This window comes from Anoplopoma fimbria, chromosome 21 (assembly GCF_027596085.1).
Source record: "Anoplopoma fimbria isolate UVic2021 breed Golden Eagle Sablefish chromosome 21, Afim_UVic_2022, whole genome shotgun sequence".
In the NCBI taxonomy this organism is placed as follows: Eukaryota; Metazoa; Chordata; class Actinopteri; order Perciformes; family Anoplopomatidae; genus Anoplopoma; species Anoplopoma fimbria.
In genome coordinates, this window is record NC_072469.1 from 1,463,837 (window position 1) to 1,482,657 (window position 18,821).

General features: G+C 38.0%; 1 protein-coding gene across 1 annotated transcript in view; it reads right to left on the minus strand.

Annotated features, from left to right (window-relative positions):
* The window catches only part of LOC129111068 (sodium channel protein type 4 subunit alpha-like), a 138,462-nt gene that overhangs the window by 29,852 nt on the left and 89,789 nt on the right, over positions 1-18,821 (minus strand). The window contains exons 20-22 of the mRNA XM_054623362.1: positions 11,518-11,658; positions 10,279-10,399; positions 9,072-9,274 (exon numbers count right to left, since the gene is read on the minus strand). Coding sequence (XP_054479337.1) covers positions 9,072-9,274; positions 10,279-10,399; positions 11,518-11,658 — 465 coding nt within the window. The remainder of the gene's footprint in view (positions 1-9,071; positions 9,275-10,278; positions 10,400-11,517; positions 11,659-18,821) is intronic.

Consider the following 18,821-nt stretch of genomic DNA (forward strand, 5'->3'; position numbering starts at 1 on the left):
GTGCGTGTGTGTGTGTGTGCGTGTGTGTGTGTTTAGTACAGAGCATGTGTTGTAAGCACGCTGGCATGTCTGTCATCTCTACAGTCACAGACACTGAAACCACATCCTGCAGCTACTTTTCATTCCGCTGTGTGTTTGTTTTCTATTAATACTTAATGCATTATTGGGGAAGAGCAGAGTGACCGACACACACACACACACACACACACACACACACACACACACACACACACACACACACACACACACACACTTTAACACACATACAGTGGTCGTAAATTAATTCAATCCACTCTCTGTTGTTATTCCGTCCTAACACACGCTTGCCTATTAAACTATGTACAGCTGAAATACAGACTTGAAGAATACACATTGTTGTTTTACTGCTTTAATTAAGATCATTTTTATTATGATTTTTTCTTTTACAAATAATTTTATTTGAATTTAACTTTTTCATGATTTTTCTGCTTTCATATTTTTTTTATTTTTATTATTTTATATTATTTTATGCTTTCATTATTATAATTTTCTTTCAATTTTACTTATATATTTTTCAGTTTTTATTTTCTAGTTTATGACATTTTTATTGTATTGATTGTTTTATATCGTTTGATCTTTGTACTGTTTTATCAGTGATTAAATGTTTTACTGTAGTTGGTCTCGGTTTGTTGTCCTCACTGTTGCTGTCATATTTCCTTGTTTTTCCTTTGTCTGTCTAAGCACTTGTAGAGGTGCTGTACAATCACAGTTTTTGTTCTTATTAATATTACTGTGTTTGTATTTCAACTTGTCGTCGTGGTTCAGTCCGGCAGACGTTTCATTCTTTCATCGTTAGAGTGAAGAGCGTTGTTCGTCTTCACCAGACAGGAGGAGCGACGTGCTCGCTGCTAACGAGGACGTTCTCTTTGTCTCATTGTGCCAACAAATGCAGAAATGAGTCATAAATATATTTTCTCTTACAGCAGACTGAGAATGAAAGCAGATTGATGGATGCAGATGTGCAGAGTCGACTGAAACGTTGTGAGATGAGTTTGTTCTCTAGAACAGATCATGTGAATCAGACACTTTAAATATATGTTTGACAACAAAAAGTTTCAGGTGAAGTTTGTGTTTAATTTAGTTTCATATTTGGTTTGTCAGGTGAAAAAACAAGATCTAACGAGTCCTGCATCATCATTTTAAGGTACTTTTACTTAACTTATTTTACAGAATTAAAGACACAAAAGTTAAGATCTACTATCATAAAATAATCTTTTAGTTTAAAGTAGTTAAAATGAGAAATTACACATTAATGAATAAATACATTTTAATCCAATAATATTATATCTATGATTCTGCATAATTAATACTTTTACTTTTGGTACTTTAAGGATATTTAGATGCAAATACCTTTATACTTTCACTCATGTTAAGGATGTGAGTACTCTGTCCACCACTGCATTTAACGAGCTAAAACGAGCTAAAAGCTCTTGTCTTTCTTTACTATGTCTCTTGTGTGCACTTTACTCTCTGCTGCTGTAAGCCTGCACATATAATAAAGGATTATCTTATCTTATCTTAAAAGCTAAATTAACAACTAAGCTGTTGATTAATGTTCATCACATGTATTTAAATATTTAAACAACCCATCTCTGTTCTATTAATAGAGTTGGATAAGAAAAAAGTTTTATGTTCATGTTGATGAATGTTTTCTCTGTATTATTGGCTTTTATTTTAAATTTTTGCATTATTGTATTGCATGTGTTTGTACTTCAGAGCGTCTAATCATGTGATGTTTAGATTATATATTTAGAATATTTAGTTTTTTATAAGAGTTAAAAGACAGTCTTCTCTAAATAAAGTTTATATTGAATATTTGACATTCTGTGTCTTTTATCAAGTCTTTTAAAGACACATATCTGCTAATTTAATACAAAATCTCATGTTTTTGGAGGCAAATTCCTCTAAATTAAAGAACAGTTTGCTTGTTTTTATGTTTGTTTTGATGCCGACTCCAAACTATCAGAGCAGACGAATCAAAGCGTCTCCTCACCACCTGTCTCTGCAGACAAACACCTGTACATCTGTTCACCAGGGGTCAGAGGTCACCGGCTACAGACTGAGGGGGCGGGGGATCACAGTCTGTTTTACAAGTTACCCATACCAGGGCAGCAGACAGACACACACACACACACACACACACACACACACACACACACACACACACACACACACACACACACACACACACACACACACACACACACACACACACACACACACACACACACACAGAAGACACCTGGACACCATATATGCAGGAACACAGAGTCACAGACACACCTGTTACAACCAGCATTCATGGCTGCTTTTACACTTTAAAGGGTTCATTATAATACTTCATTGAAAAGATATAGCTATTATAGATATAAAGCTATTTAGACCCTCAAGTAAAAGTACTATGACAAAATGTAAATGTACTATGCTGCAGTTAAAGCACTAATAACACACAGTACAAATATTCTGTTACAGTAAACTAATACTACGGTGTAACAAAATACTCTGTTACATTAAAAGTACTTTTACCACAAAGTAAACATAATCTGTTACAGTAAAAGTGCTAGAACCATACTGTAAAAATTCTCTGTTTCAGTAAAAGTACTAATACTTAAGTATAAAAATACTCTGTTACATTCTAATTATTAATACCAGAGTGTAAAAATACTCTGTTACAGTAAAAACTGTTAAGATTTTTTCATTATGGATCAATCTGCCATATTTTTTTCTTTAATCAACAGATTGTTTAGTTTGTAAAAATAGTGAAAATTTGTTTAGTCCAAACCTCAAAATGATGCCTTATAACTAACATTATAAACATCAATAATACTACATCATTTACTTCATTAAATCTGGAACCACCAAATGTTTTTATATGAAAAAACATTTTCAAAGTATTTGCAAGTTCATTTTCTTTCATCTGACTAATCGTTTCAGCTCTACTTCAGCTCAAAACATATGTATTGTGTGTGAAAATCTTAATTTCTACAGTAACATAAACTGAGAGATAAATATTGTGGAGTTAAGGTAGAAAGTTGCATGAGAAGAAAACACTAAAAGTAGATGTACTTTAGAACTATAAATGGGTTGATGTACGTCTAGCACTGTAGAAACCTAATAATGGTTCTTTAAAGATGGTGTTATGAGAATATACGACTGTTAAGGACTGTAAACACTCCGCTGTGACCTTTGACCTTGGCCGGTGAGAGACAGTAAAACAGCGTCGGGTGATTCACGGCGCCATTAAAGAGCAGGTCAGCTATTTAATCATTACATAACCAAACACAGGGCTATTAAAACAGAGCGCCGGAGCAGCTGAACAGCTTTCTATTTACAGTGAGACGTTTGTGTACCCGGAATAAATCACACACAACGAGACCTGGAGGGAGAGGAGAGATGGGGTGAGACAGAGAGGTGAAGAGAGGGGGAGATAACAAGGGGGAGGATGGATGGAGGTGCTGCCGGTGGCATTAAGACTTGGGTGGCATTGTTACCGTCTGCCAGAACACAGGAGTGGTGTCTTAGTTAGGAGACGAATAAAGTGTGCTGGTCTGAATTCATTGTGTACATCCTGAATAATTTGGTTTCCTTTGTTTTATTTCCTACATTTATACATCTGTTGTTAAATGTGGGGCAAGTAATTAATGCATAAGTCACTGAGGTCATGTAGAGGTCGCGGAGGTCATGTAGAAGCTCATAAAGTTCACTGAGCTCACGTATAAGTCACTAAAGTCATGTAGCAGCAACAGAGGTCAAATAGAAGTCAAACAGGTCACGCAGAATTTGCCAAAGTCATGAAGAAGTCACTGAGGTCATATAGAAGTCACTGAGGTCATATAGAAGTCACTGAGGTCATATAGAAGTCATGAAGAAGTCACAGGTCAAAGTCACTGAGGTCACTGAGGTCATGAAGAAGTCACTGAGGTCATATAGAAGTCACTGAGGTCATGGAGAAGTTACGTAGGGGTCACTGAAGTCACATAAAGGTCACTGAGGTCATGTAGAGGGGACTCATGTACAAGTCAGGAGGTCACTGAGGTCATGTAGAAGTCACGTAGAGGTCACTGAGGTCATGAGGAAGTCATGTAGAGGTCACTGAGGTCATGTAGAAGTTACGTAGAGGTCACTGAGGTCATATAGAAGTCATGTAGGGTTCACTGAGGTCATGTAGAAGTCATGTAGAAGTCACTGAGGTCACGTAGAGGTCACTGAGGTTTTGACATTTTGAATAACAAATCAACTGACTTAATAAAAACGTATTTAAAAAGCTGGAGGATTTCCAACGCATAAATTGAAACAACTGCAAAGGACGACGTGTTTGAAGGACGACGGCCTCGGCAGCCATGAACAGATAAGTGAACATCACAGTAGACTTGACTCTGCAGACAGAGAGCTATAAATAGACGTTGGCTCAGAGTTAATATGTTGGTGTTAAAGCTAAACAAACAGATATCACTGACCTGAAACCTGAGAACCGTCTGGTAAACAACTGCCGCCTCGCTCTACCACTTTCTCTCGCCCAGATCATGTCCATTTCCATTTTATTAAAGTCATGTCCAAGTCACGTAGAAGTCACTGTGATCTTTGTCTTTTATTAACTGGAGACAAATATACAAATATACAAATACAGCAAATTGCAGAAAAAACTCTTGCCAAAAGACACTCTGTGTGATTACTTATTTATTATTATTTACTGTGTGATTACTTATTTATTATTATTTACTGTGTTATTACTTATTTAATATTCTTTACTGTGTTATTACTTATTTATTATTATTTACTGTGATAACTTATTTACTTATTAATATATTCTTTACTGTGTTATTACTTATTTATTATTATTTACTGTGTTATTACTTATTTACTTATTTAATATTCTTTACTGTGTTATTACTTATTTATTATTATTTAATATTATTTACTGTGTGATTACTTATTTACTTATTTATTATTATTTACTGTGTGATTACTTATTTACTTATTTATAATACTTGTTTTGATCTTGTTTTTTCTACCTATGTATCCTCTGCTGCTGTAATCCTGCAAAGTTCCCCGCTGTGGGACTAATAAAAGATTATCTTATTTTATCTTATCTTACATTAAAACTTGTCAATTTCTGCTCGTTTAATGAATAAAGTTTTTTCAAATATATCTCGGTCTTCAAAGGAAAACACCTAGTTAGGTTTAGAAAAAGATTGTTGTTTGGGTTAACGTAATTATTACTGAAGTACACAAGTTACGTGACAAATGAAGGTTGAGTTATCGTTTTACACGAGGAACCAACAACGGTTTCCTGACTGAAAGATTGCTGCTTGTTAATAAATATAAAAAACATCCATAACACAGATTAAATATCTCTGTTTACAGAAAGGTTAAAGGTAAAGTTTCTTCACATTTTCTGTCACTTTGATAAAATGTGTAGTCATCCTGGTCATTTAGTGACACACACAAGGTCTAGAACAATACATAACATCCAGAAACTTCCCTTCGGAGGCTGCCGTTGAGCCAGGCATCACCAGCCTGGGTGGAGCGGACGGTGCTGAGGCTGCAGACTCTCTGAGGCCTGGACCAGATCTGCTCACAGAGCTGCTGACTAACCTCATTCAGAAACCAGCTCCTTCCTGCTGGTACATTATTTAACCGCCCAACTAGGTCACACGCCGGAGAACACATATTGTTCCAAACAATAAAAAATATATAAATCCACGTTCATGATGCTGAGCCAGCAAAGAGGTTATCCACGCATGAATAATTAAGATGTCAAAATATGACGTATGTTACAAAAAACTAAGCAGTCGTGTCGATTACTCACAGTGAAAACCTCTGTGTGTGTAAAAGTACCACAGACTCATTTATTCAGAGCTAAAGTATTATTATGAACATTATCGTGTGTTTTTTTACCTCAATTTAGATGCTGAATGTACAATGTTCTCTAACGAGGTGTTCAGGTGCTTTACTGCGGTAAAGTACTAATACCACACTCTGAAAATAATACACGACAAGCAAAAGCCCTGCAATCAAAACCTTACTGAAGTAAAAGTATAGACATGTTGTTTAAGCACTCAAAACAGTGATGTGGAGACGTAGTGAAGTATAAAGTATAATATCTGCCTCTGAGGTGGAGCACAGCAAAGAGAAACACAGAAATCAGAGGAAGAAGAAGAAGAAACATACTGATGTCTTTAATGTTAGACCCAATTAAGAGAAGAGGAAATAAAGAAAGTGACATGTTACAGACTGTCACACACACACACACACACACACACACACACACACACACACACACACACACACACACACACACACACACACACACACACACACACACACACACACACACACACACACACACACACTGGAAACAGAGCTTGATGCTGAAGAGTTGTGAAAGCATTGATGCTCTGTCTCTCTCTCTCTCTCTCTCTCTGTCTCTCTCTCTCTGTCTCTCTCTCTCTCTCTGTCTCTCTCTCTCTGTCTCTCTCGTCTCTCTCTGTCTGTCTCTCTCTCTCCGTCGTCTCTCTCTCTCTCTCTGTCTCTCTCTCCCGTCTCTCTCTCTCTCCCTCTCTCTCTCTCGTCTCTCTCTCTCTCTGTCTGTCTCTCTCTCTCGTCTCTCTCTGATTGGACATTAGCCGTTTTGGGGGAAAAGATGCTCCTGAGTTTTGTTCTGTTTACGCTGCCCTGTGTGTGTGTGTGTGTGTGTGTGTGTGTGTGTGTGTGTGTGTGTGTGTGTGTGTGTGTGTGTGTGTGTGTGTGTGTGTGTGTGTGTTTGTTGTTTCACTTCATGGCTAACTGTTGTTATGTAAACACAGAATCAGATTAAACAGAGTGAAGCAGAAGAGATCAGCTTGTTTTGTTTGTTATTATTATTATTATTATTATTATTATCTTCATTATTTTATTTCTATTCATATTTCTATTATCTTTTATTGTAATTATTTTTATTTCAATTTTTTTATAATTATCATTGTTATTTTTATGATTTTTTTATTTAATTGTTCTACTTATTAGTATTTGAATATTATATTTTTATTTTATTTCATTATTATTATTATCTTCATAATTTTATCTTTTGACTATAATGTTTTATCATTATTATTATTATTATTATTATTATTATTATTATTATTACTATTGTTTTTATTATTTTCTTTGCAATGAGGATCATGAGCTTGGTCTCTTTTGTGAGTGAGGGTCCCCATTAGTGTGCGTCTCAGTGTCTGTCCACGAAAAATCTCTTATTCTGCTGCACCAAGCTGCATAATATTTTGTGACCTTTGACACGTGTATAATTAAGTATGCAATATATTCATATTAATAGAGGGATAATTATTTAATTTAAAGGATAAAAAAGATAAAACATCTCTGTATTTCAAGAAAAATTAGCAAAGATTATAACAAATTTTAAAAATAATTATAATAATTTTGTATTTTAAAACATGCTTTTGATTATTTTCTCTTTTATTAATCAACTCAGAACACTTTAGATTTATCTGGTGACCCTTTGAGGGTCTAGAGCCACAGGTTGAGAAACCAGAGAGAGAGAGAGAGAGAGAGAGAGAGAGAGAGAGAGAGGGAACAGGTGCACAACATGATTAAAGAAGAGAGGTGATGATGAACTGAGTCAGCACAGGTGTGCACACACACACATGCAACACACACACATGCAAACACACACACATGCAAACACACACACATGCAAACACATACACACACAACACACACACACAGCATGACACAAATCTGTCATTTCATGTTAGATACAAAGAGAAGAGAGAGGAAACAACTGAACATCTCCTTCTTCTTCTACTGCCTCAACACACACACACACACACACACACACACACACACACACACACACACACACACACACACACACACACACAATATATAAGATCTGAGACTATTTGAGAAATGTGACACAACTCCTACAAAAGAACACACACACACACACACACACAACACACACACACACACACACACACACACACACACACACACACACACACACACACACACACAAACAGAGACGAGCGCACACACAAGGTGTCTGTGGCTCAGTTGGACTTTTGTCCCGTGAATAGATGAAGAGAGACAGGAGGCGCACACACACACACACACACACACACACACACACAGACACACACACACACACACACACACACACACACACACACACACACACACACACACACACACACACACACACACTAATATACACCCTTTTAGCACTTACACACGCAGCGTTGCAGAGTGAGAAAAATGCTGGACCATAATGCACTGCCTGAGGCCTCCAATTCTACATGAGGGACCCTATTATTGAGTGTGTGTGTGTGTGTGTGTGTGTGTGTGTGTGTGTGTGTGTGTGTGTGTGTGTGTGTGTGTGTGTGTGTGTGTGTGTGCACTATGAATCGAGCCATTACTGTTTGTACAGAAAGAGTCTGTTTACAAGGAACAAGATATTCAGAATATGTTAAACTGATGAATTATATTAATAATATAAAAATCAAAACTGTGTTTCCTGTTTGTTCTCCTCAGTGGTGCGTTCAGGGACGCTCAGACGTCAGAGACTTTAAATTCACTGAATACATGAATACTGTGAGCACACACACACACACACACACACACACACACACACACACACACACACACACACACACACACACACACACACACACACACACACACACACACTGAGGGTGGGGTTGTTTCTATGAATCCACCAACGAAGAAGAAGTCTGATCACACCTGAGCTTGTTTACGTCACATACAGATGCACCTGTGTTTGAACCAGAGAGCCTCAGTCAGATCTCCTCCTCCTCCTCCTCTTCCTCCTCCCTCTCCTCCTCCTGCTCTTCATCCTCCCTCTCCTCCTCCTCCTCTTCCTCCTCGGAGCCCTCGCTCTGCTCTTCCTCCTCCTCATCCTGCTCTTCATCCTCCCTCTCCTCTCTTTACCTCCTCTTCCCTCTCCTCCTCATCCTCCTCCCTCTCCTCCTCCTCCTCCTCTTCATCCTCCTCCTCTTCCTCCTCCTCCTTACCTCCTCCTCCTCCCTCTCCTCCTCTTCCTCTTCCTCCTCGGAGCCCTCGCTCTGCTCCTCCTCCCCGTCCTCCTCCTCCTCCTCCTCCTCCTCTGGGAACTCCACGTCTGACTCTCCTGGTGCGATGGGAACGCTGATGGTGAGGTTTGGGTTGGTCATGTAGCTGTCGTCCTCCGGCACCACGTACTTCTCCACATGACGGCCTGAAACAACCAACGTTCAATGAATTCATTTGTTATTTTGTCTTAATTCATCTCTGATCAGATCTAAGGCTCCTGGTTGGTGCGTTCAGGGACACTCAGACATCAGATTTAAATAAAAAGCTCACAGATTAATTTATTCATGAGGAAGACAAACAATCCTTAACTTTTAATTGCACTGCATATTTAACATTTTCTGAAAAAAGTTTTCTATTGTTGAATCTCCTCATATTTCCTCTTTACAGTTCAATTTGATGGTGTTTTATTTTGTTCTTGTTGTCATTATAACTTTAAATTCTGCTTGTTTTACTGGTTGTATTTGCACTTTGATATTAAATCGATAGATTTGTTCTTTTATTTGGCATTTTATTTGTTTTATTTTGAAAAACAGCACTATTTACATCTTATTTGATTCAATATTCCTTTATTCCCTTTTATGTTTTATATGAGCTTATTCAACGTATCCTCAAACAATGGATGTATGATATCTTACAAAAAGCTTTCCTAATTAATTCTAGAAACCCTTCTCAAATTTCCGCTCGTTACATAAATATTTTCGTTTAAAAATAATGTAATGACTTTATATGAAACAACTTTGTTAAGTTTAGGGGAAAAAAATACTTAGTTAGGTTTAGGAAAAGATGGTGAAATACTACAAAAGTGTTTAAAAAAAATAAATAAATAAATAAAAAATATGTATTATTACTATTATATTTTATTATTATTATTATTACAATCAATGGAAGCTAGCTGGTAATTGTATCTCTTTTATATCCTGTTTATCAATGCATCATATTCTATAAGATCATCATATGTTTGGAGTGTCGTGTAACACTTATCTCTTTTATGTCTTCAGCTTTGTGACGATGCATTTTCCATCTGATCCAAGAGGCTTTTAAAGACTTTATTCAGATGAAGAAGTAGGAGGAGTTTCTCAACACTTCTTCTGTTCTTCCCTGTTTCTAGCTTCATAGTTAACGGACACATTAACATCTTCTGTGTGTTACCTATGACGGCTCCATTGGCCTCGGTGTGGATGGTACTCAGGCGTTTGAGCTTCATCATGGCTTTGGCCTCCTTCCTCTTCTGACGACGGCGCTTCAGGTTCCCGTTGAAGAAATCCACCACCTGCATCAGGAGAGAAAAGACAGAGTGAGACAGAAAACACTGAGAATGAACGAGAGTCACTGATAAGTTCACATTTAGGTAAACTGACTGAACGGCTGACAGACTAAAGCCTGTATGTAGGAATGGAGGTTGATTTGTGGAGCGCAGTTTTGAAGTCTCGAGTTCGGCATCTTGGCCGTTGCCGTCTTGGTTATTGGTTGTCGCCATCTTGGTTTTTTTGCCATTCCAATATTAGTTTCGGTCATCACCATCTTGGTTTTCGGTCGTCACCATCTTGGTTTTTGGTCGTCACCATCTTGGTTTTCGGTCGTCATCATCTTGGTTTTTAGTTGTCGTCATCTTGGTTTTTGGTCATGACTATCTTGGTTTTCTTTCGTTGTCATCTTGGTTACTTGGTCGTCAGCATCTTGGTTTTTGGTCGTCACCATCTTGGTTTTCGCCTGATGCCATCTTAGTTTTAGGTCGTCACCTTCTTCTTTTTTGGACGTCACCATCTTAGTTTTGGGTCTTTGCCATCTTGTTTTATGCAACCAGAAGTGACACGAGAAGGTGGAGCGAAGTATAGCTGAATGCTGAATAAGACATTTTAAGGTGACTAAAATGTTAAATTTAACCTTCATGAAGTTAAAACACAGATAACTCAATGGTGTCGACCTATCAATCAGTGTGTAGCCCCGCCCTAAAGCATACCCTGCTTTACATGCTACAGTTACAGAACATAAGAAGTACCAAATTAAATGCTGGTCTCGGTTTACGTTACTTTAAAAGTAGCCAGACTTTACTGTTTTTAAATGATCGTTCATGTTGGCCGATACCGCTTCACAAAGCTTATGCTAATCGCTAATGATAATAGCCCCGCCCCTAAAGCATCCCCTGCTTTATGGTCTGTTTGACTCTAAATGGAGCATCATTTACTAAATGAACATCATGCTGTATTGAAGAAGACTTGAAACTAGAGATTGAGACCATAAACTCATGTTTACAATGTTTACTGAGGGAATAAATCAAGAGAGAAGTAGAGTCATTTTCTCATAGACTTCTATACAACCAGAGGAGTCGCCCCCTGGTGGACAGGAGCATCAGCATTCACTTATTACTTGTTATTGACAGACGGGTACCTGACTGCGGCACCAGGCGAGGCCTCTGGTGATCCGGTGGATGGCGATGTGCAGGTTGTTCATCTCCCCGTCGTCGTCTGGAGCCGACAGGTTGTCTGAGCTGAAGCTGCTGAGGAGCAGAGCCAGGAAGAGGTTCAGCAGCTGGAGACAAAGAAAGAGAGAGAGGAGGCGTCAGTGTCGTCTTAGACCTTTATGAGTTAAAGAGAGTGATGTTGTTATATTTCACCGATTAAGTGAAACCTTTGACCTGCTGGTGGCGCTAAAGGAAAAGTTAGGGGATCACCAAACTCTTGAGGATGTATCCTCTGGGGATCTTGAATATCTGAACCACATTTTAAGGCAAAAAAAAGACCAAAGTGGTCGGCAAACGAGCATTGCTGCTAACATGCTAACAGAGTATTTTTACAGTGTGGTAACAGTAATTTTACTGTAATGGAGTATTCTTATAGTGTAGTGGTAGTACTTTTACTGTAACAGAGTATTTTCACAGTTAAGAATGAGTACTTTCACTGTTACAGTATTTTCTACAGTGTGTTGTTAGTACTTCTACTGTAACAGAGTTGTTTTAAAGCGTGTATTTAGTGTTTTTACTGCAACAGCGTATTTGTCACAGTGTTTTATTGGTACTTTTACTGAAACAGGGTATTTTTACAGTGTGGTATAGGTACTTTTACTGTATTTTTACAGCGTGGTCTTAGTACTCTTTTTTTACTGTAAGGTATTAGTATTCTAATTGTAACAGAATATTTTTACATATACCGTATTAGTACTTTTTATTAGTACTTTTCCTGCAGTACAAATCTTTGAGATGCCCTCCAAGAATATTAAGTAGTAATTATTATTTAAACTGATGTTTTCTTACATTTATTTTTCATTTTCTCTATATCCTCGTGCAAACTGACTGTAAATCCCCATTTTAAAGCTGATATTTTGGATTAAAAAGTTATTTAAATGAGGTGAAACACCCGAACCCATCTAAGGGATTAGTATCTTTGTCACACTGTCCGTCTGTCCGTCTTCCAGATGTTTCTTCTTGCTCTCTGTCCTGACGTTACCCCACCACATTAACACACTTCCACAGTCTCCAGTTCAGGTTGATTATTCAGTGAATGAACGAAGCCTGAGAGCTCTCAGTAACCGATCACGAAAACGGAGAGCGGCTCTCAGCCAGATTGGCTTCTCTTTAACCACAGCGAGAGAGTGTGTGTGTGTGTGTGTGTGTGTGTGTGTGTGTGTGTGTGTGTGTGTGTGTGTGTGTGTGTGTGTGTGTGTGTGTGTGTGTGTGTGTGTGTGTGTGTGTGTGTGTGTGTGTGTGGAGGTCAGGTGGATCAGGTAGCAGCTTCCTTCCTGATTACAGCCAGAAGGCCTCTATGTTTTTGTTCATTATAAATGTCTGTTCTGGAGAACGTCATGTTCTCCATCTTTTCTCAGGAATAACGACCACGAAAAATTCAGCCCATCACAACATCTGTATTCACACACTCTGACATATTCACACATGCAGCTGTTCAGGTCTCGACAATGTGAGGTTTAAAAAGGTTTTAAATGTTTCTTGTATTTTAATTAAAATGTTAATATTTGCGGAAGTGTCGTCTGTGTAGGACTTAAAAGAATATATGTAAAAAGAGACAAAAAAACATCTGTAAAGTATTCAGGGAGGGGTCACCAGAGAGCGTGAGTCTATATAACAGACTATAGTGTATATATATATATATATATATATATATATATATATATATATATATATATAAATATATATATATATATATATATATATATATATAGTGTTTAGCAAAATTATCTCTGTCTTCAAGTCCTGTAAAAGCACAAATATTTGGCAATTTCTGCCTGTTTTGTTTGTTACATAATTATATCAGACAGATTTACATCTTACAATTACATCGTAATGTTTTAAAACAGTCCTTAGACCATGAACAGAAACAAATATTTGATAATTTCTGCCTGTTTTAACTTTACTTAATTACAAATTTAAACATAAGATCATTATATTTTAAGTGGATCGTTAAGCCATGCACTTTATTAGAGTTTAAAAGGTATTAAATTAATGCAAATTTAAGAGCAGGAGACACAGAAATAATTAATATGTGGGAACACAAATAAACAACTGTAATGTGAAAAGTAACACTTTTTAAAATTCTTTTAAATGTTGTTTTCTGGTTTTAAATAACTGATTTAATTTAGTGTTGTTTTCACTATTGTTTGGTTTTAAATACACTGATTTTATTTCAGTATTTCTGTAAATGGCGTAGAATTAAAAAACAGTTTTTCCACTATTCTCTCCTTTTATTTTGGTAGTTTAGCAGTAATGATTTTTAATTTTGAATTTTGTCTCATTAAAAAATATGTTCAGGTTCTGTGATTTGTTTTTTACCAGAGTGTGAGTGGGGGTGTGTACAGAGATTAGTGTGTGTGTGTGTGTGTGTGTGTGTGTGTGTGTGTGTGTGTGTGTGTGTGTGTGTGTGTGTGTGTGTGTGTGTGTGTATTGATCCCAGCTGCTGGTGTGTGTGTTGTTTGTGCCACTGATCTGTCACATAACACCGTTTCCAACATCCCAAAAAACGCCGGCGTCTGATTGGCTGCTCGTCCCCGAACCCCAACCACCAATCAATAGATCGATGCCGTTGATCGGTTGACATGGCAACTCGCCCCGACAGCTCGGGCCAATGACCTTGCTGCTTTCCAATAAGCCGATAAACACGCCGCTGACACATGAACATCCGTATCAATAGCTATCAGCGTCATCTTTAAACCACCACCAGGGGGCGACAGAAACAAACCGCCAACACACAGACGACTTTTTCATCAACGATAATAGTCGTTACTGTTAACGAGTTAGCGTGGCCCTGCTGCTCTGGGTGGGAAACCCTGTTAGAAACCAGCAAAAACATCACAGCAGAACGTGTGATGATGATGACGTGTGAAGGAGGAAGTGTGTGCGTGTCCATGCATGAGTTAATGTTCGAGTGTTTGTGTGTGTGTGTGTGTGTGTGTGTGTGTGTGTGTGTGTGTGTGTGTGTGTGTGTCAATTTCCGGAGCAGCAGACCACCTGACCCCCCCCCCCCATTTCACCTCGTTTAACTCGTTAAGCGGATCGTACCAATTAGCTCGGGAAGTGGGCCAACCCTCCACAACCACACACACACACACACACACACACACACACACACACACACACACACACACACACACACACACACACACACACACACACACACACACACACACACACACACACAGTGAAACGAGGAAGGTAAAGCACAGCTGAGCCACCGGTCGACTAACTGGACAAGAATTAATTAATTATTTATTTTCCTTTTTTATTTAATATTTTGTTAATTTGACTTGAGTCCTTATATACTATTTTATTCAATTCAATCACAAATTACAAATGTGCCTCAGAGGGCTTTACATCCTCTGTCCTTCCCTCACATCGGCACAGGAAAAACTTGTTTCTGTGCAATATAAATACAGTTTATTAATTATTTTCTACTCTATTAGGTTCTTCTTTAGAAATAAAATCTGTGCTTTTTGTTGTGTGACAATCTTCTGAAGGAGGTTTTAAATCAGGTGCACGTTTATGAATTTAAAAACAAATGTGCAGCTCCAGTAAACGAGACAAACTCCTTCAGGTGTGTGCAGCGTCCACCGCTGTAATTCAATTGTAATTAATTAAATGAACACAACCCACAGCCGACTAAACCCCCTCGTCTAGACAACGAGAGCATCGGATGGTTTTCACTCACACGTCTCACATTTCAATCTGTGCAGGATGTCTGAATGCAGCTGAACATAAGTTCACTGTGTAACGCCTCATGTTTACAGTTTAACACTTCCTGTGAACAAAAGCTGTAAGTCCTGCTGTTTGTTCATTTCTGTTAACGTGTTAGCTCTATTAGCTCTGTGGCTTTTAGTTCTGTTAGCTGTTAGCTCTCTTTTATATCCTGAGAGAGCTGGATTACTAAGCAGATGTCCACTTGTTCCGCTAGTAGAATTATTTTACTTAGAAGCAGAAACAACTTGATTTGTTTTCGATGTATACAACAAAAACACTCAGCTCATTGTCTGCTTCACTTGCATTTAGACATATTTAGTTGAAGTACATAGATCCTCATCAGGTTACTTTTTAGGTAATAAATTGTTCTATATTGCTGCTCTTAGGTATTCTCCAACGCACCTGTCGACCTCTTGGTGTGACGGTATAAAACTGTCAAAAAATAAGTTTTCAAAAAGTATGAATCACCGTAACCATCAGAGGTCTTTGAGCATAAACTGTTTGATATGTACAGAAAATATCAGGTTGATTGGTCCAGCAGATTGGGAGACTAGACGTGGACAGAGATATCGGAGATACTCGGAGATGCACACACGCACAAACACACGACAGAGTACATAATCTCCTGGCAGAGAAAAAATATTCAGATGATTATTGCTTAAAAGTTGAATTCTTTTCAACTCTTATCAGGTGAATATTTTGTAAAGTGTGTTTGTTTTGGTTCAGATAAAGGAGTAGCGATGGAAATACTGACATAATCATTCAGCAGGATACTTCTTAAAGGCAGGACGTCTACTAGTCACAGAGTACTTCTACAACGTGGTATTTATATCAGAGTACTTCTACAACGTGGTATTTATATCAGAGTACTTCTACAACGTGGTATTTATATCAGAGTACTTCTACAACGTGGTATTTATATCAGAGTACTTCTACAACGTGGTATTTATATCAGAGTACTTCTACAACGTGGTATTTATATCAGAGTACTTCTACAACGTGGTATTTATATCAGAGTACTTATACGTGGTATTTATATGTACTTCTACAACGTGGTATTTATATGTATTTATATCAGAGTACTTCTACAACGTGGTATTTATATCAGAGTACTTCTACAACGTGGTATTTATATCAGAGTACTTCTACAACGTGGTATTTATATCAAGTACTTTACAACGTGGTATTTATATCAGAGTACTTCTACAACGTGGTATTTATATCAGAGTACTTCTACAACGTGGTATTTATATCAGAGTACTGCTGTTAAAGACCTTCAACACACAATGAGACTGAAGTTCATCTCAGGCAGTCAGAAGCAGCTGCTGTCCTGGAAACAGCCGAGCATCAACACACACACACAACACACACACACACACACACACACACACACACACACACACACACACACACACACACACACACACACACACACACACACACACACACACACACACACACACCTGAAGAACCACAGCCTCCACAGAGTGGAGACGTGTGGTGCTGCTGGTGATGAATGAGCTGTAACACGATCCGTTTCTCCTCGTCACAACAAACCCCCGTGAGCAAAGCCTCCTGGGAAAAAAACCGCTTCCAACGCGAAAGAAGAAGAAGAAGAAGAAGAAGAAGAAGAAGAAGAAGAAGAAGAAGAAAGAGAGAGAGAGTTTATCTATAAACCTGTTTAGTTTCTGTGATGTTTTATTTCCTGTTTGAGCAACAACATATTTATATATATTTTATATTTTACTCCTTCCTCTGTGCATCAAGGTCAGAATCATAAGAAGGGTTTTTTGTGCCAAAATGTGAACTTATATATTATATATTTATATATTATGTATATTTGTTCATCTTTATTTATACAAATGATTTTGAAGTGGAAAAATAGAGTTAAATCAGGATGAAAATACTTGTGGAACCAGGAGTTTATTACCTTCAGAGGACAACGGTGTGTGAGAACCTACCAGGTATTTATTGATCAGTTTAAAAAAAAAAAAGAACATATTTTTAAACATGTTAATGTGTATTCCATTGTTCTCTAAATAGTTTTAGTTTAGTTCATTTTGCACAAAATTAAAAAAAAATACACAAACATAATAGAGACATATGATATCACAGGAAGAGGCAGAAAACCTTCTGGGCTCATCAGAAGCCTCACCGAAATAATATTACATTCTAAATATTATAGAGAGCTCAAAATGTATATACATTAATATACATGAATATAGATTAATGTATATACATTAATATACATGAATATATATTAATGTATATACATTAATATACATGAATATATATTAATGTATATACATTAATATACATGAATATAGATTAATGTATATACATTAATATACATGAATATATATTAATGTATATACATTAATATACATGAATATAGATTAATGTAGATCAATAAACATTAATCTTTATTTTATAAGTGCTTTACAACTGCAATTGAGTTGTTGTATTAATTATTGAAACATTCTACTACCAACGTCCTCTCTACCTGTGAGGTCACCACAAGATCTCCGTCTCCATGGAGACGATTCATCATGTTAACGAGCCATTCATAAATCAAACCAACAACTAATGCAGCTTATCAAGTCATGATGAATTAAGTTAGAGGATAAAACAATAAGAGAGTGAGATAGAGGAAGAGGAGGAGGAGGAAAGAGGAGGAGGAAGAGGAGGAGGAAGAGGAGGAGGAGGAGGAGGAGGAGGAGGAAGAGGAGGAGGAAGAGGAGGAAGATGAGGAGGAGGAAGAGGAGGAGGAATAGGAAGAGGAGGAAGAGGAGGAGGAGGAAGAGGAGGAGGAGGAGGAGAGGAGGAGAAGAGGAGGAGGAGAGGAGGAGGAGGATAGAGGAGGAGGAGGAGGAGGAGGAGGAGGAGGAGATAGAGGAGGAAGAGGAGGAGGAGGAGGAGATAGAGGAGGAGGAGAGGAGGAGGAGAGGAGGATAGAGGAGGAGAGGAGGAGGAGGAGGAGGAGATAGAGGAGGAGGAGGAGGATGAGAGGAGGAGGAGGAGGAGGAGGAGGAAGAGATAGAGGAGGAAGAGGAAGAGATAGAGGAAGAGGAGGAGGAGAAAGAGATAGAGGAGGAGGTGGAAGAGGAGGAGGAGGAGGAAGAGATAGAGGAAGAGATAGAGGAGGAGGAGGAGGAGGAGGAAGAGGAGGAGGAGGCAGGTGTGCTGAAGGTGAATCGCTGGCTCAGGGAAACACATTCAGACGCTCGTTTGTCATAAAGAGAAACTGCAAAACCAAACATCTGTTAACCTGCTTCAGTCTGTACACACACACACACACACACACACACACACACACACACACACACACACACAGGCCTGGTTTCGTGGAAACACTTCCACATTTGTTGAATTACATTACATTACAGTCATTTAGCAGACGCTTTTCTCCAAAGCGACTTACAGTCAGTAGTATGTTACATATCATTCACCCATTCACACACTGATGACAGGCTACCATCAAGGTGCCACCATCAGACTCTAACTAACATTC